Here is a 24609-nt window from a genome sequence, read left to right on the forward strand (position 1 = left end):
GTAGTTTGGGAGAAACGATCGGTAACTTGTCGAGTAGTTTGAGCCATTTTTGTATAGATGGCGCTACGGTGGAATCTTAAATTTTCCAGCGGGTGATTTAATTTTACAGTCAAAATTCTAAATTGAATATCGATGGAGACGAGTAAGAATTTTATTTAAAGAATTTTATATATTGAATCATTCTATGCTAATCTTTATTAGTTTTAGCATAACTAAATATCATTGTAATACTTCCTTCTTTAATGGAATTATTGAACTGTATTATTTAAAAGTTGCGGATAAATTTGACGATGTTGATAATATTACTCTGCTCCGGTATAGTATTATACCTATACTCATTTTTCTAATTATTATTACTAGAAAGTATTTACCTGAAAGTTAATTGCAAACGCTATAAAAGTCAATCATAAAGGACACGTACAAAGGTCCTCCGAATTGAATACAGCTTTTTCAAACGTATCACCGTGGGTATCATCACGGTCATTTATTTCCATGTTTGTTCTTTTTTCTCTTTTTTGTTATATCACAGTCGATGCTACGAAATACATATACGGATTGCTTTTCACGCGTTCAACAATAAATACAGAAAATCAGCTGAAATCTTACAGTTACGATTATCCTGTTAGTTATAGATACGCAAAGAACGCTGACGTTGTTAGTTTCATCGCAACACGGTTTAACCGTGACACACACGTTTCAGGAGAAAGGTGACACTCGTTATTCTAGAACGAAGAAGGGCTCTTTATGGTTCCCCTGACCGACGCGACGGTCACGCAAATCTATTATAATCAGAACCGGGTCACATAATATTTAAATAGACCATGTTTAAATTCCTCTCCCGCTTTTTTTTTACGACTCGAAGCAAGCGTTGCACTAAACGTCTTCAAATCGGCTGTTCGCTTTCGTTTTTACTGACCGGATCTGATTAAACGAAATGAAACACAACGGCGTCATTATCGTGAATAAAGCATCATTCGAAATAAAAATTGCAATATGCAAATAAAACTCCTTATTCGTGTCGAAAATCGTCGAGCAAAAATCGTTCGATCATTTAAGACACGAATGTTAATAATATGTTAATAATAATTATATTATTTCACGCAAGTGACTAAAGAAGGCACAGAGGGCGTGTACAATCCAAGGCACGTTGAACCAGCAATTTTCTTCGTGCGCTTCAGAATGACTTAGCGGGAAAATGGTACACGCATCGTGTAATATTAATACATAAAATGGCACGCTATTCACGCTTGTCTAATTTTTGCTGGAAAACGTATATCGTTTTTGATCTCATCTTCTCGAAATCCCGATAAATTCCACGTTAACCCGTTACCGATAAAACAGTATGAGAAAACCTGGCGAACGTTTAAATTTAAAATTTATATTTAAAAATTCCAAACTTGAAATTGAAGTTAAAAGAAAAACATTGATTTAACTATGGAAGATGCGAAGTCTTAGACTGTGATACTTAATAATTAACACGTTGACTGCGTATGAGGTTCATTCATAAATTCAACTTAATGAAAGGATTCCAAAAATCGATAAACGATAACAAAGTTTTTCTGTTCCAGTTAGTGTTAATTAACCAAAATTCTATAAAAGAATGTTGTTGATTGTACTGCGACGTTATCGGTCGAAGGTTAATCTTTGTCCCTTTACAGCCTCGTAAACTTTTATAAACTATAGAAACCGCAAACATCTATTGTGGACAATACGTCCGTAAATACGTGTGTATACATATATAATATATAATATTTATACATGGAACATATTTAAACAATATTCAATAAACAACAATATTTCAAACAACTGTTAGATCATTTAAATATCTGCCAATAATGGACGGACCCGTTATTGTATTCTTTTTTTCTTTACATGATTTTAATGAAACCTTTCTTCTCGATTAGTTTCACCTAATATTTAATAATCCTCGCTTGATATATTCTACACAAGGTTTAACGTATAGGCACAGTTTTGATTTCTTAACAAGCAGTCGCGATAGTTTTCAACTAATCTAGCTTCTACTTATAATTGCACTTGTAATCCATGTGAAATGCCATGCGAATCGTCAGAATCGTAAAACAATAACGGAACCTACAACTTCGCTTAACCATTTAAAAGGCACGTCATGATATGTTCATCTAACGTTCTGTGTCATGGTGCCCCTTTCCTAATTACATTCTCCTTCACAAAGAATTATTCCCCCCTTTTATGTAGAGTTCTAATTTATCGACTCGGTGCTGTCCACGTAATTCTGCTCAAGGTCAATGATTCTCTACAACAACGTTACTCTTTCCCTTCCCCTTTTTGCAAATTAATTTGCTACGTCCAAACAATTCTTTCAATCTTACAATGCTACAAGTTGCAGACACGATTATCCATCATTTAAAATGTCCCTAAGGTTTCGTGTCTATGGTCTCTCCATAAAACAGTGGACAGCATTATCGACTGCGTCATCAATTTTAGGTACCGCGTTTGATCCATTTCAACGTTTCTCTTCAACGATTCTCAACAAACTAGACCATCTTCCTGCAGCTATTTCCATGCGGAAAATCCGAAGCATTCTTATTTCTAGTTACTTTGATTCTCCATAATCGTTCGTTAAAAAAAGGCACTCGGTATTCTGGGTGAAGTTAGAATGCTTCACGGTACAGAATGAACGCTGAACATCGACGCGGACCAAGTGAGAAAAAAATTATGGTTTCTTCTCGTTGGCCACCCACAGAGGCGAGCAACGGTCTCGTGGGTCGGTTCTCACTTTTCTTGCTCGTTTTTCGTCCGGCATCGACTGGTTGTGACCCGGCTCGCGTACGAACAGGCGCTCAGAAGCTACCACACTCGCGTAGCACGCGATTTCCAAGCGGCATCGGCGGACGGAAGTTGTTGATTACCTGCAACGAGCAGAGAACAGAGAGGTACCGGAATTAGAAAACGGGGCCGTGATTCCGCCGATCTGAAATTTATTCGTGACGATGACTAATAATAAAGAAACAGAAATAAAGGTAAGGCGGAAGGAGGTGGAGGCGAAAATGGAGGGCTGCCGTTTATGCGGCTTGTCTCGCGACCTGGATGGAGATTAATCGAGCTGACCAAGAGGCGTCCGATGGGTGTTTCGTTCCGCCTTAACTACCTGTAGATGACGCGTTAGAAAATTACAGCGGAAAATGAAATAGAACAGAAATAAAATATACACCGTTCGCTTCAGGGGAGACCGGATATGGTTGTCACAATTGTTATAAAAAGGAAACTAAACAATAGAAATGTACTGATAACCTATGGCAACGCGCAGAGAAATCAGGAAATCCCTTAATTATAAGAGCTGGCATTTTTGGAGACTTTTCTGTTTCCATGTTGCCCACCGAACGCTTTCGACCACGCGCCTTTTGCATTTTACATTGTTTCATACATTTGCCATACTTTTTTGCTTGAGTCTGTCTGTGTGTGTCCCCTTTTAGTCACCTCTTACGACAGGCAGGGGATACCGTGGCCGTATTCTAATCCCCCCGAGCCACAGGGGTCAGATGAACGTTACCGATGGTTGCCTAACGAAACAGATTCTTTCAGTAATATTTGACGTTCGTGGATATCAAATGTAGAACTGGAGTTCGTAGTCGTACTTGCGCATTATAACAGTGACGCATGAAAATTTTCATTTATTTAATATTTTTTGTATACATACCAGAAATAAAAATTTAACGTGGCGGGCCGCATGCTAGTTTATATTAAACGATGTCTGAATGAACTTCCCTGAAACTATAACGTGTAAGAAATAGAAATAAAAAAATGTGATAACCATGCCCGGTCTCCCCTATAACTTAACAGTAATTAAAGATTGAAATATGCGATCTGCTGTTAATTGGAAAACACCTATTGCATATTAAGAATTAATATGCTTCCAGTAGGTAAAATGTTAAATAGCGTGTAAGTTGAGAATTGGAAATATATTAAAAATTGAAATGTTAGTAAACTGCAACAATTATACTCACAGCTCCATGATTCTCATGGCACGGGCATTCCTCTCCACGAGAGAATTTTCTCAAATTACGGAAAATATTCAGCTGGTGATGGGACACCTCGATGCACTTTTTAAAGAGAATCCAAGTGACGCTCTCGTTGCAAGGAGGTGTCGTCAGCGATCCCAAATACGTCCAATAACCATTGTCATCTACGCCGACAATCAACTGATTAACGGAATGAAACGATAAAACGAGAATGCTCTTGTGAATTTTTACGTCCGACGTTCGATTAGATCGGTAATTTATTAACGCGTCTAATAAGTATTCAAAGAAAATGATTACGTGACGGCATTAACGTAACACGTACGCGGTCAAGACATTTCGTATTAAAATGCGGCTGTTTATCCTCGCGATGTTCGCGTGCCGAACGCAATCGCGTTCCTTAAGATATTAAACGATAACAGGAATCCCAGCTTTCCTTCTATCGGTGTAAATACTGAATATTTGAAGACGAAGAACAATTCTAATTCCCTTTGTATCTCCCTGGAATCGCGTGACAGAAATCAAATGATACCGATGAAAATTTCAAATGATCGTCAACGATTCTTGTTGACAATTTCTAGAGTGATTAGGCAACGATCGAGGCTGAGTTACACATGGAATATTAACCAGTAACATTTCCAATTTATTTACCAGGAATCAGTTTGCTAGGATCGATTGGTTCTCTGATCTCCATCATTTCGTTCTTGTGCGACACGTACGGCAATAGACGAGCTATCTTGTCCATCTCCTCGTGTGTCTTACCCACCTGTAATCAACGGAAGGATTTTCTTTAGATATCTACCTTTTACGAGTGCGAGCTGTATTTATGGTACTCGCGATCATATCAGCTTCCTCAGGAAAAATGACCATGTCCCCATTCTCACCCTTCCCCATGGGCGTCCCTAGGGAGACTGACAGGATGCAAGGTAGAGGCTTCATATACAGGGTGCCCGCGATAAAGTGTGACAGCCGCTTTATTTCGCAACTATTGATGACACGAAAAATTGTTTATATGGAAATTGCACGGTACAATGGGGCCTATGTTTTGGCGTGAATGAAAATATTTTTACATTATTAGTTTAAAAGATACGATGGTTAAGTTTCGTATTTTAAATGGAACTATATATTTTTTTTCAAGACGAATTTATTAAGCTTTAATGTATACACCCGATTTTAATTAATTTTCAAGATATAACGTTTACAAATTTTCAGATTTTCAGTCGAGGCGTCTCGGTTTGAGTAGCAAGTCGTAAAAGCGGCCCTATTGTTGCGGCAAGTGCCACAGCGGGGGTCTACGCTAGGAACGGCAGACCCAAAGAATACATGTGGGGATAAAGTTCCGAAAGACGCAACCCTCCGATTAGAAAAGAAATTCCTTGAAAGGATTTTTGGCGACAAGGTCTCGTTTGCCTTCTACATCTCCTGAAAGTTTGGAAAGTTTCTACTGCATATCTCGAAAAATATTGATTTCACAGAAAAAAGTTTCAAACAAAAAATGAAGCTCTTAAAATGCTCTACAAAAAAGATTCGATGCATTTTTTACATAAACCTATTATTTTGGCTATTATGTAAACAAATAGTAATTTCTACACTATCGGGTTGATACAATATAGTGAAATATATAAATTGGATATAAATCCTCGCCTTACTAAATTTTTAAAAGGAAATATGTGTGAGAAAAAGTTTTTTACCATTTTTATATCATTCCCTACCTTACCGACACAGCGCAGTATAATTGGCGATCTGTTCCGAACACATAATCCGCACTTTCCGGCAACGCTTTCATGAAATAATAATAAATTAATTATAAAAACGTGTGTAAATGAAAGTGTTACAGGCCGCCTTACGTCGACCGGATTTAAATGTATAGTCTAACCTAACCTAAATACATGAATAATATTATACGTACATGTGCATGTGCGTATGCAAAAATACTATTATTGTTCATAACAGCCAAAATGATACGTTTGCATTAAAAATGTATATAACCTTTTTTGTAGAACTTTTCAAGAGCTTCATTTTTTGTTTGAAACTTTTTTCTGTGAAATCAATATTTTTTTAGATATGCAGTAGAAACTTTCCAAACTTTGAGAAGATGTAGAAGGCAAACGAGGCCTAGTCGACAAAAATCCTTTCAGGAAATTTCTTTTCTAATCAAGGATAAACTTTGGTTAAAATTTCACCGCAATCGGTTGGTGGCGCTTTTCGGAACTGCACCCTTAAAGTTTAATGAATTCGTCTTGAGAAGCACTATCACATGATCTGAAAAAAAATATATGGTTTCATTTAAAAAACAAAACTTAACCATCATATCTTTTAAACTAATAATGCACAAAATTTTTCAGATGGCCAAAACAGTTTCCATTTTACGGTGCAATTTCTATAGCAATAATTTTTTGTATCATAAATAGTTACAGAATAACGGCTTTGTCACACTTGGGCTGGGACACCTTGTATGTATATTAAGAGTCTGACCCTATCACGTGACCGCAAACGTTTGTGCGGGAAAATTTGAATACCGTCATCTTCACTGAGCAAGCCTGCTTTGATCGCGAGTGTACTCTCTTGATATTTGATCATTCTATTTCCATTCAAAGGTTAATTTCTCACGAATCAAATGTTAATCTTTTGCGATAGACGATAATAAATGTTCATCCATTTAAATCCTACCAATTTATATTTTTAATCCGTAGACATTATTAACGCGTTACATAGTAAACATTCGAATACTATTTTCCTCTGATTATCAGAAAGATGATTCTTATCCATTTATCATTTATGCAAATTTCTTAAAATTCTGAGAGATAAAGAATAATAAGAGTAATCAGCTACACGATACCCTTTTTTTTTCATTATCTTATTTGAACAACAATTGTGTAATCAAAATTCTATTGTTATCTTTCACGAGACAAGTTTATTTTCTAGATACTGTAAAACGGAAACGGGTAATGCAACGATCACGTTCGCTAATTTGTTTTTTTTTTCCTTCTTTTAATGATTGTATTCTATTGCTTTGATAGCTTTCGATTTTAACTGAAAGGAAGGAAATCATTGGAACTGACGATTTTTTTCCGGAGGAAAATTTCACTTGGTCTACGAACGAATGGATAATGATGTTCGTTTAAAGGCTTACGTAACACATCAACCAACCGATGATGGAACGAATCGCGTCACTGTTACGGATTCTGCTTACGAAGCTTACCATCTTATGTAAAAGTTTAAGCAGCTGTAAATATTGCGCATCGAGTTGTGCACCCATAAAAAGGGTACAGACAGCATGTAAATGAATTACAATACTAAGAAGTTGATCCTGTGGCTTTGAAGTGTAAAAATGTCATAGTGTATCTTAAGATTTCTTTGTTTAAGTTAGATCAAGTTTTGACCATGACACTCTTAGTCTTTGGATGGCACTTTATTCATTACCAATTATCTTTTTCCTAATTAATTATTCGAAATATACACTAGTGGAATTAATTCTGGACACTCAAATTATTTAATATAATAATCATTTATATTTTATATTTCAATCATAGTTTTCTAATTTTAGAGCGTCGTTTCGTTTTGCCAGGCGCAAAAACAAAAATAACAACACAGTTTAGACTCTTTTAAATTAAAATTTTCAAACATTTACAAACCAAATCATGTGAAAATATTAAGTATAAACATTATACTATACAAAATGTTACGGTATCAATTTAACATAGCAGAATATACATTTACTGCACAAATATGAAATAAAGAATATTTTTATGCAAAGTGTCCAGAATTAATTCCACCAGTGTAAAAAGGAAAGCCATTAGAATTTTATTAGATTGAAACATTTTAACACCATCAATACAAAGCTGAAATTATTAAAATCTTATTTTTCTATCATTTTTAGAAATTAAATTTAAAAGAAAAAAGAAACGAAACTCTAATTATAGTTCTGTCGCAATTTAATGGTATCTTCGGATCGCTCAAGCTCTCACTGATAACGTACGATCATAGATCACCAGTGATCGATAACTGAATCATTCGGGAAAAATAAAACGAGACCGGACGTGTAACCAGGAAGTTCCAAGTTCTAGAAAACGGTACAGCGAACAAAATGATTACTGACCTTCAAGAACACACCGAGAACTGCAAGGCCATCGGATGCTTTCGCGGCTTCGGCGAAGGTGTTGTATTTGCTTGTGTTCCAATGCACCAGATGCAGCTGCAACAGAAAAATAATAATCTTTAAAACGGGCAGATGGTGCATTACAAATTGTCTCTAGTATACACTGACAGTTGCATTGAACTTGTCGCAGTGAAGTTGGCTACAAATTCACTAACGCATTCACGCCGCGTCGATGAGTGAATGCGTGGCCAACTTCACTGCGACAAGTTCAATGCAACTCACAATCAGTGTACCGCTTGTGTGATGTTATTTCGAAGCAGAGACCACTTGCTTATTTCGAGGCAATACTGTATTTCTTGTTTCGAGCGGAAACATATTAGCGGATGTTTTGGCAACCGCGCGATTTTTGAATATTGAGAAGGTCTCGAGAAACCGACGCGAACGGACTTACTGAATTGTGTTCTTAGAAATTGCCTTGTATTTGAAATATACAGTTTAGTTTGTTTGTTGTTGTTATAATTATTAAAATGGAAAGAACAAGTACCACTCCCAGGCGCAACAATATATTTAAATTTCTTTGTCGCATTAACAGCAAAGGTTTATAGGAAAGCAATTTGCAATTTTCTTACTCTTTCTCGTGATTAATCGTCGAAGGAAGAATAGAGTAATTGAATGATTAACCGATTGCATATCTATTCAATGTAATTCACTTGGTTATTCGATGAGCGGAATCTGCGTTTAATCTCAGCGCACGTTCTCCTTTGAAATGCACTTGAAGTGCATTACGAATGCACCCGGGGGAATGCACTTCTATGCATACAAAGAGTTCTGCGAGTTACATTAAGCTTGGAGCATCGTCTTTTCTTCTCGTTTCAATGTAATCGCTAATTTTTCTTTTACTTAATGTTCATCCGCTAATGCGTCACAATGATCTCACGGTTTTACAAATATTCGACGATATCTGTTATCGCGATACGTATCATCGCAGAGGAATTTGATGAATCAGAAGTTGGTGAAAACTGTGATAAGAATAATTTGAATGATGTACCTTTCCATAGTTATTATTGTGTGACAAATTTTTCACAGGAGAGAATTTCATTCAGATGAATCCGAAGCTTATGGAAATTTGAATTTACTTCAATCGAGTAATTTTCCATTCGTTAATATTCATTGAATACTGTCGAAGATGGACACGTAATAATGTAAATATGATATAATAACACGAGGAAATTTTTTGACGTTGAGAAATGTCGCTGTTCTTAAGAAAAGATTAATAAAAAAATCCTATTCACGTGATGAAATCGTAATAAATAACAGCTGCATCCTTCACACTTGCAAGTATACTCCCGATTAAGTCAGGCTTCTTTAGGGTAAATGGTGATATAGGAAAAGCAGGAATTCTAAAACCTGAATTTTAACGACATTAATGTTAAAAGTAATTTAGAGGAGAAATAAGACTATAAAAATTTAGTATTGAACTACTCTATCTACTAGGGAACCATGGATTTGAACCCTGGACAGTTAGATTACGAGTCAAGCGTTTTACCCCGGAGCTAATCATTTATACGTATTAGTTTGTCATGCTTCTCAATGTAAGGAGTAACTAACTGTAATTGTTAATATCTTTTAAACAATTAGCCGTCTGCCCCCAAAAGGGGTATAGGCGTGTTCAGGGCGGCGAGCTCTACAAGGTGGCAAAGTTTCATTAATAAATGATCATAACACTTGGGTAGTTCCCCTCGTGAGAAATATCAATTTAAATTTCCCCGTGTAAACGTTTACACGGCAAATGGAGGTTCGCCACATGGGGCCTCCACTCGGCGTACGGGGGGAAAATATTAAAAAGAATCGTCAGAGCACCTTAAAAAAGAAACGGAATTTTTTCCATGAAAAATGTTATCTTCAAAACTTCCAACTTTAACTGGCTGTTACAGTTACGGTTTTTATTCAATTTTATTAACTTTTTTATTTTCAAGATTAATAGATATTTAGAAAGCAATATACATCTATATGAGAAAGTTGATTTTTTGGCTAAATGTCACTAAATTTCTCGATTTATACCACTGTGTGGCGCCCAGGAGGAAGGATGGGTGTCCAGGGAAGGACGGGAAGCCTTATTTGATCACGAGTGTAGTATTCAAGCTTCAAGTCCGACGATTTTGTTACATAATTCACTTACAATCTGCATGCAAGTTACAATGCCAATTACCATATTTCAGTAACTGAATACGTTGAAACATAGGCTGGTACATATATAAATACATAAATGACCTACACATTCTATAACTCATGGAATTATACAAGGTGTCAACGATCAAACGCGTATAGAAAAGAAATAAATAAATAAACGTTAAATAAGAAAATTGTAAAGTTCAGATATGATCGTGCAACGACGTTATTCAATTTTCTGTTCAATGAGAAAATGATTTTTCATCCGGTCTTTCTAGCAGTCATGGACAGTAAAGTGCACGCGTTCGAACAAGGTCGAAAGGCTTCGTACGAATGATTGTAACGCGAATCATGCTCCTCGAGAGTGAATTATTAACGATCCGCTTCGAAGCAGACACTGACTACGAATGCTAGACAGAGAATACTCGCTCGTTTATCTCGTGTGCGTGCATTGGTAATCGTTTAGAAACACGTTCTTCAAATTTCAGCGAATAGGATAAATATAGGAGATACTTCTTTGCGAATCAATTTGAAACTCTACTCATTAGGTGACCCACTTTTTGTAATAAAATTTCTAAGTCCACAGCAGTCATGCGAATTAAATTAAAATACTGTTGTGCGTCTTCTATTTGAAGTTCTCTTAATAAATTGTGGAAACAACCGAATTCGGATCCAAATAGATCTTTTTCTCTTTTTATTTAGTAATAACATTATTGTTGCTGCTATACGAGGTGGGCCTCTAACTGCACAAATTACTTTCGAAAATATCTCGAAAACTAAGGGCCAACTAAGGCCCTTTATGGCCCCCGTCATAAAGTAATTTATGCAGTTCGTGCACGAAACTAAACTGGCGAGAAATCTTGCGACAAAGTTGCTTGCTAGTGTAAACGGTGTTGCAAGAATCACGGTGCAACAAGGATACTTCCGTAAAACTGTTTTATTGCGACAGACGTAGTGATCGTACCGTTGACTCTGACAAAATGCGCTCCTTTCCCAAATTCTGCATCTATTTATGTATTTCGAGAATGGCAGTGTGGAAGGGTCAAAGAAAGGAAAGGACAAAGGATGTAGGTGACTAACTGTAGAAGGCGAGGCAGGATGAGTACGAGGATGACTGATTGTTTATGGGAGATATAGGAGATAGGGAGTAAACGGAATGACTGTTGGTGTGATTTTTGCCCTTTGCAGAAGATAGGGAAGGTGGTATCCAACATATCTTCTGCAAGACTTCCTCGAGTTCTCTCGCACGTGGAAACACGGCTTAACTATTTTAACAGAGAAAGTTATTCGTTTAATCTCACCTCTCCTGCGAATGCTTGACCATTGACTGTGTGTTCTGACCCTCTGGAATCACTACAGCCCCAGTGACAATGATACTGTTCTAGTTTGTAGACATCGTCCATCAATGGACCACCGCTCAAAACTGTAACAAGAAAAATACAACTATGTTACGCGTTGACTTTAACATTTATTTTTCATTTATCACTTATCGTTAGTAAATGAAAAGCTTATAGGAGATAGTTCTACTGGAAAGTGGAGCTAAGGGTTAAGAAATTTTATCTATAAGGACCTAAGTCAACAAATTCTTGCCAATATCAGCAATTATTTCCTATGGAAATTCAAGCCTCATCCACGTATTCTATCTTAACAAATTTTTCATCGTTTATGGTGATTATGAAAATAACCGCGAGCATAAAATCGAAGAAATTGGATCGTTCGTTTGTGTGAGTTTCGTGTCGGTCGAGGAGGCTTTTACCTTTGCGAACAGCTCGAAACGAGGACGACCGTGTCGTGACGCATTATGCGTGTTCACACGTGGCGGCAACGAAATGTTCACACGATAGAAATAGAGCAGAATTTCAGGGAATCGATGGAACGATAAAGGACGCGATACCGTGGCCTGTTTCTTTTCTTTCCTTTTCGTCGCGATGACAAATAGTCGTGGTTCATTGGAACACCTGTACACCGTAGAAAGTTGTTTACCTTTCTGAACATCTTGGTCGTTCACCTTTTGCTACGTTCTAAGAATCTGCGATCAACGTATGCTTACTTTTCAATTGAAAATAAAGAATCTTTCTAAATAATAATTTAACATACATCGCGAGAAAAATATTCTAAATGGAAGGCTGAAACTTTTAACTAAGGACGACGAGTTTGATAAGATGCGCTCTTGGTATTCAGTTAATCCTTGAACAGCGAAGTCTGGGTCAATCAAGGCCCTTTGGGAAACATGTACAGGGATATTAGCTCAGAGTTAAATATATAATTTTTAAACGAAAGAGTTACATATATGTATATTGAAAAAGTAATTTTCAGAGTATTAGTGTGAAATTTAGATGGGGCATTCTCCATAGTCCGCCATCCGGAGGTGTTTTATTTTTAATAATTTTCACTCTGGCACTTAACATCTTAGAAAAACAACATTGTAAATGATAATCAAGAGTTCCATTCGAGGTAATAAAGCCAAGAATAAACTAATGAATGATTAATAATTCCTTTGAATCACGTTTGATCCGATAAGTCGGAATCCACTCGAGGTGCAATTCAAGCCTCTCTTACGTTGGATAAGCAGATAAAATGTAGGATTAAAAGAGGATAAGCTGTTGCAGCGGGAAAATTCATGTTGTCGAGGAGTAGAAGCGAACACGAGCTTTCCCTGACGGGTTCCTGTTAGACTGTTAGACGAACCAACTGTTAGAATGTCGGAAACGACCGATTAGAGGCGCGTTTCGAGACTCGCGCATGCAACCAATTAGCTTTTGCTTCGCGGTTAACGCTGAAATCTACTTTGAACCGGTTGAAATTAAGTCCGCCACGAATATTTTCTCCGACGAATATTCGGGCCACGATGACGAAACAACGCTGCCGCGCCTTTTCCATCAACAACAACTGGAACATTCGAGCAGACAACAGATTTCAGATAGATTTAAGATTAATCCTTTGTTTCCGGGTTAATTAGAAGCTATCTTATACGTTATACAGTCTGATGGTTAAATAGACTCGGTAAAATCTTTGGCCAATCGATAGTCGATTCAACAGTTCGAGGACATATTTGCAATTCAATGCACCCGATCGAAATCGTTTCTCACGGTACACGGCTGTCGTACTTTCAGCTAACCGACGACTTCTTAGTTGTCGCATTTAAATGCACGAACCCTCGTTCTTGCACGACACGCGCCACCACCTCGTTCTTTAACCCCATAAGCTTTTTCCTTTCTTTTCCTTTCAATGTAAAATAGCGCAAAAGAAAAGTTTCAGTTGAAAAATGAAAATGGCCTTACATGTGCCCTCGCAATCGGTGTCCATCCTCCAGCAGTAACCAGGATTAACGAGCTTCCGGGAAGCGGTGGCCGGATATTTCCATTGCAGGGGTTTGCTACTCAGTGCCTCGTGATCCGATTCTACTCGATCCGTCTCGATGTTCACTGGACTCTGTCTCGATCCAGCTGCCATTGGAAATTTCGACATCCAGGTGCTCGGTCCTGAAACACAAAATTTTTCTTCTTAATTAAAATTAAAATTCAGAAGGTTCAGAAGAGAGCCCCTTAAAAATTAGGGCCCCAGGCTTAGACCCTCCCCAAATCCGACCCTGCTCTGAAAATCTTGAGAATTATAATCAAAGCTTCACTAAATACTTTTTTTCCTTATACTGTATTTACAAAAGATAATTGTAATTATGAGTGTAATTATAACTGAGTAGTACACTGCTTAAGAGATTATTTATTATCTTTTAAGCCTTCTTTTAATAAAATTCTTAACTGGTATAATAAGGTGCTTAATAAAATCCAATGATATAAGATTCATTAAACTGTTTTTTACGTGGTGTTGATCCCTGTCATAATCTTACGATTAGTTGAAAAAAAAAGAGTTACAGTTAAATTAATCAAGAATAATCAAAAGTTAAAATTCAAAGATCATTTACCGACATATGTTAATAATAGAATAAAAACTTAATTGACACGTATCAGTTTTTTCGTTTATCGCTTTCGAGGAAAAAAACTTGGGACCAAGCGAGAGAAGAAGTAGGTATTAATAACCGAACTTACCACGCGCTGGTTTACATTCGCCGTTTCTCTTTTTGACAAATTCGCGTAAACAACGCTCTAGTTTTAACTCGACAAATATTTATGGATAATTGGCTTGTATTCACGGTTTTTAAAACGAGGTCAAACGCGATAACTAAATGTATTAATAAACCTTATAAATGTTTATTGTAACACAGGCTTCAATTTTCTAATTGAGTATGTATAGCCTGAACATAAAACAATCACAAATTAGCAAATAATTATTGCTTTTTCTTTTTTTAATTTAATATTCATTTTTAACTTCAATTATCAAAGTAATCATATTTTCGCCCCACTTTTCAAATATACATAAGCGCGAGAAAATATTCAAATTCAAATACACCAAATTTTTTCAAAATCTCATCTAGGAACAATAAATATTGAATTTTGCCTGCAAGCAAGAGATAAATTACTAAGCCCTTCTGTCCATAAAACCGTATCATTTTCAAACCTAATAATCGTCAAACCTAATTATCGTCAAAGGTACAAGGTCGTCGTTTCATCGAACGTCACAGCTCTCTAATCATACGTGTTAAAAATAAAGTTTCTTCGCTGTATCATTTGACAAGCTTAAAAAAAAACAAAAAAAAAAAAAAACAGAAAAATGCTTTCGTCGATTGGTCGTCATCGTAGTTATCGTCGTGTAAACGATCGCAACACCGACAATACCAAGCAAAGTGTAAAAGCATCGATTATGCAAGCGTAAAAACAGCCAGCTATTGGTCTCGATAATCGCGAGAAATGATCGGTTGCATTAAGAAACTTGTTATCGCGGGATACGTAGACACGTCACGTGCCGGTGCATAAATCCGTACGTTATCGTGACACGCGATTCCGATATTTGTATGCGATAACGTCGAATTACTTTGTTTTCCTTTTCAAATGCAATTCGTGTCTTTTGATTTCGTATCATACTTGAAACAGTCAGTCGTGTGAATTTACTATCGTTTATGTTTCGATAGAAGTTTAATCGTGCCATATACGAATACTACAAACCAATAAATTATCAAACCGGTAACATGTCTTGATAGTGTGAACGAAATAAGTGTTATGTAAATGATATAAAAAATGTAATAGTTGTATCTTGACGATACAAGAAAATTTCGGAATATTTGCAAAGTGAAAAATGAAATATTTGTATTTCAATGTTTAAGTTAACCCTTGAACAGTGGAAGCTGTGTTGTGAATCTAACACTGGGGCTCTCTCCCTGGTCCGCGCCGTCTGAGGCTTAATTAGAATAAGTAGGATTTGGAAAATCGAATAGAGTTTGATTATTGTTAGCGGGTTTTTTTCCCGCTCCTCGCTCAAATCTTCCAATAACTATTTACTACATTCATCTCGGTAACGCAAAAATAATTTTTGTTATTAACAACTTACGCGGGAGTCCTAGGGGAATACCAATATTAATCTTCAAATTAACTGTAAGAAGTGGTCAATGACATCTAAACACAAATAATCATTCTAAACGTTAGATATGACGATAATTAAATAGAGATTATTTTCAAAAATGGATAGGTCAAGGAGAATCTGTTTCGTGCGCTGGAGATCAAACGATATCGCTTCGCGATATTTTTATTTGCAAATGATTTTGCAACAGGAATATCGCACGAGTGTCCAAGTGGTGATAACGATAAATAGAAATAATCAATTCAGCCAGAATGAAACAAGATTATTTATACGAATCAGGAAAAATCACTCAAGTGTGTCAATAAGCGTGACAAATGAATGTTTGAAAAAATTAGATAAGCGAAAGAATTGCAAAATTATAAAACAATTAGTAAGAATCATCTGTTTACATTGAAAGCGTGAAAGAAATAAATACATATTGTGAGAAAGCCGGCTGATCAACAAGTGGACTATGACTCAGAAAATAAAATATCAATGAAATTGTTAATAATTAATCGACGAAAAAATGAATTAAAAGAGCCGCGTCGTTCGATCGAGTTTGCGGACGTCATCGAGTCTCTTTGCGAGGCAAATGTTTGCATTTGAAAAACTATTCAACGTTCTATTTGCTGATGTTAGAAGAAGAAATACAGCTGGTTCCGTGTAAATGTACTTTTATCACAAGATCCGCGTTTGATTCCCGCGTGGTTCACAGCTGCGAAGCAGCACGTGATGATGATATACAGCGGGTAATCAAATTATTAGAGCCACTCGCATAAATTGATGATTTTACATAAATATCATTAATTCTTAAATGAAAACAGAGTTAAACGGAGTTTTTGTTATTTTTTTTCTGATGTATCGATACTTGTAAAATTATAATACACAGTTGAAAAAAGTGAAAGTCCTTGAATGGCCTAGAAATTCTTTGAAATTAATTTATTATAATATAAATTATTTAATATTATTTATTAATTTATATTTATATTATTAATTTTATTTATTTCTCTCTAAAAAAATGTATAAATAAATGTATTTAAATTTAATTATTATATGAAAATATATAATTGTATGTAATTATTTTATTACTATTTAATATGTAATTAACTATAATTGATTGAACGTTTGATAGAAGTATGGGTTAGAAATAAAGCAATTAAAATGAATTGCAGCAAAAGGTGGCGTTACGAAATACTAACATACATACGTAAATATAATCTTTTAAATGTACTTGTTTATTTTTATAAGTATTTTTCTGTATATTATTAGTGAAGGATTATTGATTAAAAGTTACACAATGTAAAAACCTTAAAATTCTGGCTCTATTTCTACGCAAACACGAAAAATCCATGTTTCATACCATGGCTCAAATAATTTGATCACCCACTGTAATACGCGCGACGTAACTCACGATTATGCAATATTGTCGCATATAATTAATTTCCGAAGTGCTCTTCGACTCTGCTCGATCGATCTTATCTCGCCTTTCCTCCGAATCTTGGTTTTAATTATAGTCGGAGACGTCAAGCAAACAGATTGTAAGCTCGATCATTTTTGTAATAAAAGGAGTTTTAATACTCTGATAAATCCAACACTCGTAAATGACAAAAATTAGAAATTCGAGAATTCCTGCTTTCCTTATATCGCAATTTTTCTTAAAAAAGCCTGATTTGATCGTGAGTGCACAGCTAATAAATTACAGTCGTCTTTTACCAGGAGTATTTTACCAGAAAGAGCACTTTTGAAAAAAAAAAAAAAAAATCGAAGATAGTGGTGTAAAGGATGGTTCCAAAAAACCAGGTCCTTTCTAAACTCTAAAAACAAAGGTACGATATTTGGAAGATATCTGACTAGTGACTAATCCTCATCCATTTGAATGCGTATCTCGACCAGACTGGTTGTATTTATCCTGCTTATTGAAGATCCTATTGACGGCGATCACAGAGCACTCCACCAGAAAAAATACCGTCTCGAGGTCGTCGAGGTCTGTCCGAAGGTTCGTTCAACCTTGCCGGACGAGCTACCAGGCTGTCGCAGCACCGCGCTCCTATTCGTCCTTTCAACGAGAATTTCAAACCTTGCACTTTGACCTTCGTGAATCGTTTTTCGCGAAGAAACTGAGAGAGATCAACCAGGTGACTCGCGACACGAAACGATTCGTGATGATACGTCTATAGAAAAGACGGAGAATGGGAGTCGTACATGTGTTGCGATATTGATTTTGGATGATCCCTTCTAGCGGCAGAAGCGGAAGTGGCCTGTCATAATTGTTTAAATGATTTCTCTCGAAATAAACCTATAGTAATATAATATCGATTTGAGATCTTGATTATACCACTTACAAGGGACATTACCCAATCGACACACCCCGATTTTGATACCCTTTGAGTATGATATAGAACTCAAAAAATATTTGATACGTATTTTTTTGTATCGGCAATCGTCCATGCTGAAAGGGTGAAAAAAATTACAAAAATAGATTATTTTTCAATATATTTTTTAAACAAATAAATTTATCAAAAAGGTGGCTACATAGAAAAATTTGCTGTTCAAAAACACACAAATTCCATTTTGAATTTTTCGCCTACACCTAATAGTTCCTGAGATATTCAAGAAAATATGTTTCGCAACCCCAACTTTGAGGGCTATTTTCACCCCTTCAGCATGGACGATTGCTGATAAAAAAAAATACGTGTTAAATATTTTTTTGAGTTCTATATCATATTCAAAGAGCATCAAAATCGGTGTGTGTCGATTAGGTAATGTCCCTTGTTAGATTAAAATTAGGGCTCTCTACATGGTCCGCCATCGCAGGGATAATTGCATCGGTATCACAGCATTAGATATAAAATGTGAAGGTAACGCGAGTGCAACAACGTCACACCTTTTACGTAAAACCGGATGAGAGGAGCAGACAAATCGCGTTTTCCTGTTTATTCTACGCTTTCTGCGAAGACTTTCAACTAAACGTGACTAGAGTTGAATAAAATCTTCTTAAATTCAATGAATCTTCTACTATGATAATTATGTATTTAAAATTGATGTTACGTCGTGAATTTAATAAGTTATATTGGTACTTCTGAATGAGACAAGGTATCGTGTATCAGAGAACACTCGATACGAAAACCAGCGAAATCGATATACAAGTCGAACAGAGTAGCCACTGTATATAATGCGTAAACCTTCTACCGCCAGTAGTTATTATCAATCATTCAACGTTTCATTTCTGGTGAAACGTTGCTGAAGAAAATTGTAATTCACCTACTTGTATGGGCTTACTATAATACCTAGAAATTTACATCAACGAATGATTAGATGTAATTTATATAAAAAGTGTTAGAAATCACACTGCTGGTGGTTATCGAACGGAACCGACGCTTTGCAAATGAAATGAGATTTCGAATCGCGAAATTCTAGTGACCCGAATTTCACGCAAAGTGTGACGGGGAAAAGAAAGATCGCCATTTCAACGAACGCTTAGGGCGGTATGAGCAGTGAAAAAAGTGATCGTATCGGACATTTCTTTCTCACCCGACAATGCAACACGTGTCCGCGATTAAAAACCTGGGGGTTGGAAAACTTTTCTTTCACCTTACGACTACACCGTCTTGAATATCTCTTTGAAATTCCGATTATCGCAAATGATCCTTAAAATGCTTCTGGATCCATTGAATAATTGCTAATTCTTCGGGTATTTAATTTGAAGAAAGCGATCGATTCTTAATTATGGAAGTGTGAATTTTCACGGTTACCCTTATGAGGGACAATGCATCGTGAGCTTAAACAATGACCGCAATGGCGTACTTCCGGTCGTGATCGAGTGTCCCCCGACGATGTAGTAAATACAGAGGAGCGATTGCCATTTCTCGGCCGAATCGCCGCGCCGGTACACGGTCAGAAAGCCAAACGACTTAATCGTCGATCAGCACGCCGGCCAGGAATTTATGCAAATCACGGTATCCGCCAGACTTCGCAATTGCACTCGCGCCGGTTCAAAGATAGCGCTGACAAATTGGCTTCAGATTAAGGGCATTTCGGAGAGGCATGCACGGTAACCGGGTAGGCGAAACGAAACTGGGTCTCCGACCTTTACACGCTTTCGTGTACGTTTCACTTTGCCTAGTCAGTCGTCTATTTTCACTCACACCAGTTGAAAAATTCGCATTCAAACATCAATTTTTAACTTTCATTCTTTTAAACAAATAACAGATTGTACAGTTATAAATTAACAATTCGTCAGGAAAGGGGAACATGATTTTTAAATCAGTACCTCATTTTGGTTGTAACTGGTCAATAGCTCAAATGAAAGAGCTTGATTCAGTGACAAGGGAACATTGGGGACTGATACACTCCGATTTTGATGAAACTTTGCATAAATATTTATTAGACCTGTTTATGAAGATAACTGTAATTCGTTGGTGCCCGTTTATCACTTTGAGGGAGATATCAACCCTTTTATCCGAACCGCCCGTTCTATATACGTGCTTCGTAAAGAACAAAAGATATCAAAAAATAGTTGAAATAAAACTTATACCGTTTCTTGAGGTCTATAAAACTGCGTAAAATTTTTCAAAACGGAGGGGGAGGGGGAATTCAATTTTGCAAAAAGGATGATTTAAAAAACAAACTTACACGCAGCTTTATAGACCTCAATAAACGGTATAACTTTTATTTCAACTATTTTTTTATATCTTTTGTTGTTTACGATTTATAAGCACGTATATAGAACGGGCGGTTCGGATAAAAGGGTTGATATCTCCCTCAAAGTGAAAAACGGGCACCAACGAATTACAGTTATCTTCATAAACAGATCTAATAAATATTTATGCAAAGTTTCATCAAAATCGGAGTGTATCAGTCCCCGATGTTCCCTTGTGAGTGTTCTTAGACAAAAATTTACACCGTACCTCAATTAGAACCGGAGATAAGAAGCTTCGAGTGGGGAGAAATTCCAGAAAAATCACGTTTGAGGATATAACATAAGAGGGGCGAAAGGTAGATGTATTCCAATGCTTGTTGCGTTATCTATGCAAGAATACCTTTCATTTAAAAAAAAAATCATGCAAATCGGGCGAATAGAACTGCCGAACAAACTCGGAATAAAATTCATAAATTTGTTTAATATACAGATTTTGCAAAAAGGAATATAATGCAATTTTTCTTACGACTTCGAAAATCGCGAAAATTCCACCCCTCCAAAAAGAAGAATTCAAAGGTGCCTGATTAGGCACACCCCCGTTAAACGGTTCGATAATTCCCTTGGATTTAATTGGTCACAGCCATGGAGGGTTCGTTTCCTTGCGCAGTTTGTTTTTCGAAAAGAACTAGTTTTCTTTGGCACGATGCTACCAAGCGGAACGCGTCTGTTTGGATAAGAAACCCATCATGTGATTCATAGGAAATGTAAAATTAGAATACACATACGTTGCTTCCAGACGCTGTTTACCAGAGTATTTTTTAATAACTGCCAGTGTTTACCAGCCCCGAACTGCGTCGAAATTGTTTCACACCAATTTAGTGTATACTGGATCAAGTTACACCAGTGGACAGTTTATGATACCTAGGGTATAATATTAAATTATCTTGCAGCTGTTACAATGGGAGCAGTCAGATAGGATAGGATTCTGTTCAATTAACAGAATTTTAAATACGAACTCATCAAATTTCAAGATGCATTTTTATCAGGTTTCCTTTTTCTTATGGCGGTCTTTTCAAAAAAATTCGTTAGGTAAACGTTTAAATGCGAACGACCGGGCACAACTGGTGCGTGTTTGGATCTCGTTACCATCGCGCATACAACGTTACTTCCCTATTCTCACGTTATATTTACGTGCTGGTACAATGTACTATGCCTCGGTGTGTCCTATACACGTTTCAGGTTATCCCGCTCGTATCTACCTACATGTGCGAGTACGCGGCTCTCTAGAGCATGTAAGTACTCTGTACCTTTCGAGTAACGAGTGCAGAGGTAAAGAACGCGTACGGTTTACTGGGAGGAACAGGTGCATCGGCCTGAAGCAGAACGAGGAAAATTATTGATTTTCGTTTACCTACGGAGCCGGTGGTGTCCCGTGTTAGCATGGCGAATGCAACGCCGTCCCTTGGCACGACTAGGACGGCCTGCATTCGAAGACAATGGCCTTAGGTCAGTGAGCCTGGTGCCATCGTGACACCGTGCAAATCGAACGCGAAACGATCGTTATTTTTCCTTTCCGTTTCAAGTTCGAGGAAACCGGGTCACCCGGATATTTCGATTTGGAGCAACCGATCGATAATCGTGTTTTTTTTTTTTTTTTTTAAAGAAGATTATCGCAATTGAAAATGAAATTTATTGCGTAAAGTGTAATGATATATTTTAAAAATACGACCGTGATATTTACCCGTGATAAAGCGCATACCGAACATTTCGAAATGATCGATTGATGATATCGATTATTGAAAAAATATTGAAACATCGAATGGCGGGCTTTTCTATACAATATCTGACGCGTACTGTCTCTAATCAAACTTCATTTGCAGCGTTATCGTCGAGTCTTTTTCTCGTTGAAATTAAATAAAATTATTAACAAATATCGGTGTATCTAATCTTTTTAATTTAAGAATAATTCGTATAGTATGCTGAGATTTTTAATTGACAAACACTATTATTGTTTCGAACCTTTGTATTATAATCTTTCTAAATGAGATAAGCAATGGAATATCGCATAATAGAAAAGTAATATATATATTTTCGATTTCTGTATCATGATTAACTCTTTTCTTGAAAAAGTAGAAAATATAATGCGTTTCTTAAAGAAGAATTTTTAAAGGGACAGCGTAAAATTTGTGTCATACGACTCTCTTCATGCTCCGCCGTCCGAGGGTTAAGGAACGCATTATTAATTTTTTTTTTTTTTTAGGAAAAGGGTCAATCATTGTATAGGGATCCATTGTACACGTTTCCCTGTGTTGCTTAAACAAATTTTTTAAGAACAAAACAATTGATTGTACGTCGCGATTATGTCCGTTCCATGTCCTCGTTAATGTCCTTGCAGACTTCGAAAATACTATAAAAATGAGGAAAGAATCGGCATACCGTTACTAGTTTCTCGCAATACGTTTCTCTTATCTGTTTTTACTTGACGGAACTATTTTTACCAAGCGACAACCGACATTTTCCTTGGCGCATCGAAAAAAAAGAAATGCCTAGAAATTATGTTAGATACTTTCGTTAAGTGGAATGCGAGACTAAATTATGCGAAATCGAATATTTTTAGTTACCAACTGGATTAAGTTCAATAATAGATATGTTACATTGCAATCAATATAAATGTTCAATTTCTAATGAAGCGTAACACTTAACGGAAGTTACGGCGCAGGTCATTAATTTATTAGATAAAAAACAGATAAATAGATAAAAATTGAACAAATTACAACGTTTAAATCTCTCGAAAAGAGTAGTTTATCGATAAAGTAACAGCTACTTATTTAAGAAGCTAACCGACTTCCGGTCTGCAGTTAGACCAGTTGGTAAAAATCTGAATATTTTATTGTAGGATATAAATTATTCAGGAACCTTCTAATGCGCTGTCACTGTAACTTGTTTCTACCTCGTTTATAAAACGTTGATACATAACCAATAAAAACTCACCATTTTGGATGGAGTAGTCCCATTCGCTCTTGTCGGCCATTTCGGTAAACGATCAGAAATTGAGATCCACGGAAACTGTGATCCCAACGGAGCTCGTAGTCAATCGTTTTGTCTGTTTCTAGTCTTCTATTAAACGAAACACGTCACTGTTGCGTCCCTTTTCTTATTTTATCGTAGCCACGATTGGTCGTTACCGTAAATTTTCTCGATCAAACGCACTACCGATCGATTGGAAACGGAGAAACGGTTGACAGATCCGAGATCTTACAACTTTTGAGTTTTCTTTCTCTGTTTCCCCGTTTCAGCTTACGTTATATCGCGAACGAATCGACTATCCGATCGCACATCTATCCGATTTGTCAGGCGTCCTTAGTGAAACGATTTTAAAAATTATTTCTCTAATGTAAAATGAAAGTCGAAAGGTTATCCACCCTATTCACGATCGTCCACGAATGCGACGCCGGCCGGCCGATCGGCTGATTTTATACGCGCGTCGGTCACGTGACTGGCACTATGGAAAAGTGAGCGTCTGCGCATGCGCTAGTAAATGTTTACACGTGCATCGCGCATCCCCACCACTATCAGTTAGCACGTGCTTGCTTATGATCAACATTGATCAATTTTCGAGTCTAGATCGTTTCAATATTTAGAATAATTCACTCGAATAAATTATTTTCGAATGATTCCACTGTCCTCGTGATTCGTGTCCTCCTTTACGTTCCCAAACAGCTATAATAATAAAATTGATCACGGTCAACCGTCGATCCGCGTACACTCTACAAGGGGGGCAATAACTAGGCGTTCTAATACCTTAATGATTCATTTTATAATCTATTTCAAACGGAAACATTAATCCCAGCAAAATGATAAGGTAACGTATTACGCTCCAATTGTTCTATGCATCGCAACGAAAAGAAATCAAATATGAACGTCTCTTACCAGAAGAACTGGCTATAATACGATTTACCTCTACTTACGAAATGCTCTGTCATATGTATCTTGAAATTCAATATTTATTTGTCGCGCACGTGCTTCCGGTCTTATCTACTTCGAACAATGCAATCGAGTCTTATCTATGAAATCTTCTTCTTGATCGATGAAAGAAAGGAATAGAGATTAGATTAGTCGTCAAACTTGAATTCCATTCGAATGGAATTTTTAATTAAGTTTTTGTCTTCGTTTTTTTTTATCGTCCCCAATCGGTTAGCTAGTTTCTATTCGATGTACAAAATAGTGTGCCATCAATTTCTTCCGTTGCAGGTCAT

General features: G+C 36.6%; 1 protein-coding gene across 1 annotated transcript; it reads right to left on the reverse strand.

The window, feature by feature from the left end:
• Positions 1–473: 473 nt before the first annotated feature.
• Positions 474–23809, reverse strand: CAH1 (carbonic anhydrase 1). Its single transcript, XM_034321199.2, has 7 exons — positions 23345–23809; positions 13545–13745; positions 11565–11686; positions 8095–8190; positions 4647–4761; positions 3984–4162; positions 474–2888 (listed from the first exon to the last, which is right to left on the reverse strand). The coding sequence occupies exons 1-7, from the start codon at positions 23382–23384 to the stop codon at positions 2820–2822; spliced, it is 822 nt and encodes a 273-aa protein (XP_034177090.2). The 5' UTR covers positions 23385–23809; the 3' UTR covers positions 474–2819.
• Between the last annotated feature and the right edge of the window lie 800 nt (positions 23810–24609).

This window comes from Osmia lignaria, chromosome 12 (genome assembly GCF_051020975.1).
Source record: "Osmia lignaria lignaria isolate PbOS001 chromosome 12, iyOsmLign1, whole genome shotgun sequence".
Lineage (NCBI taxonomy): Eukaryota > Metazoa > Arthropoda > Insecta > Hymenoptera > Megachilidae > Osmia > Osmia lignaria.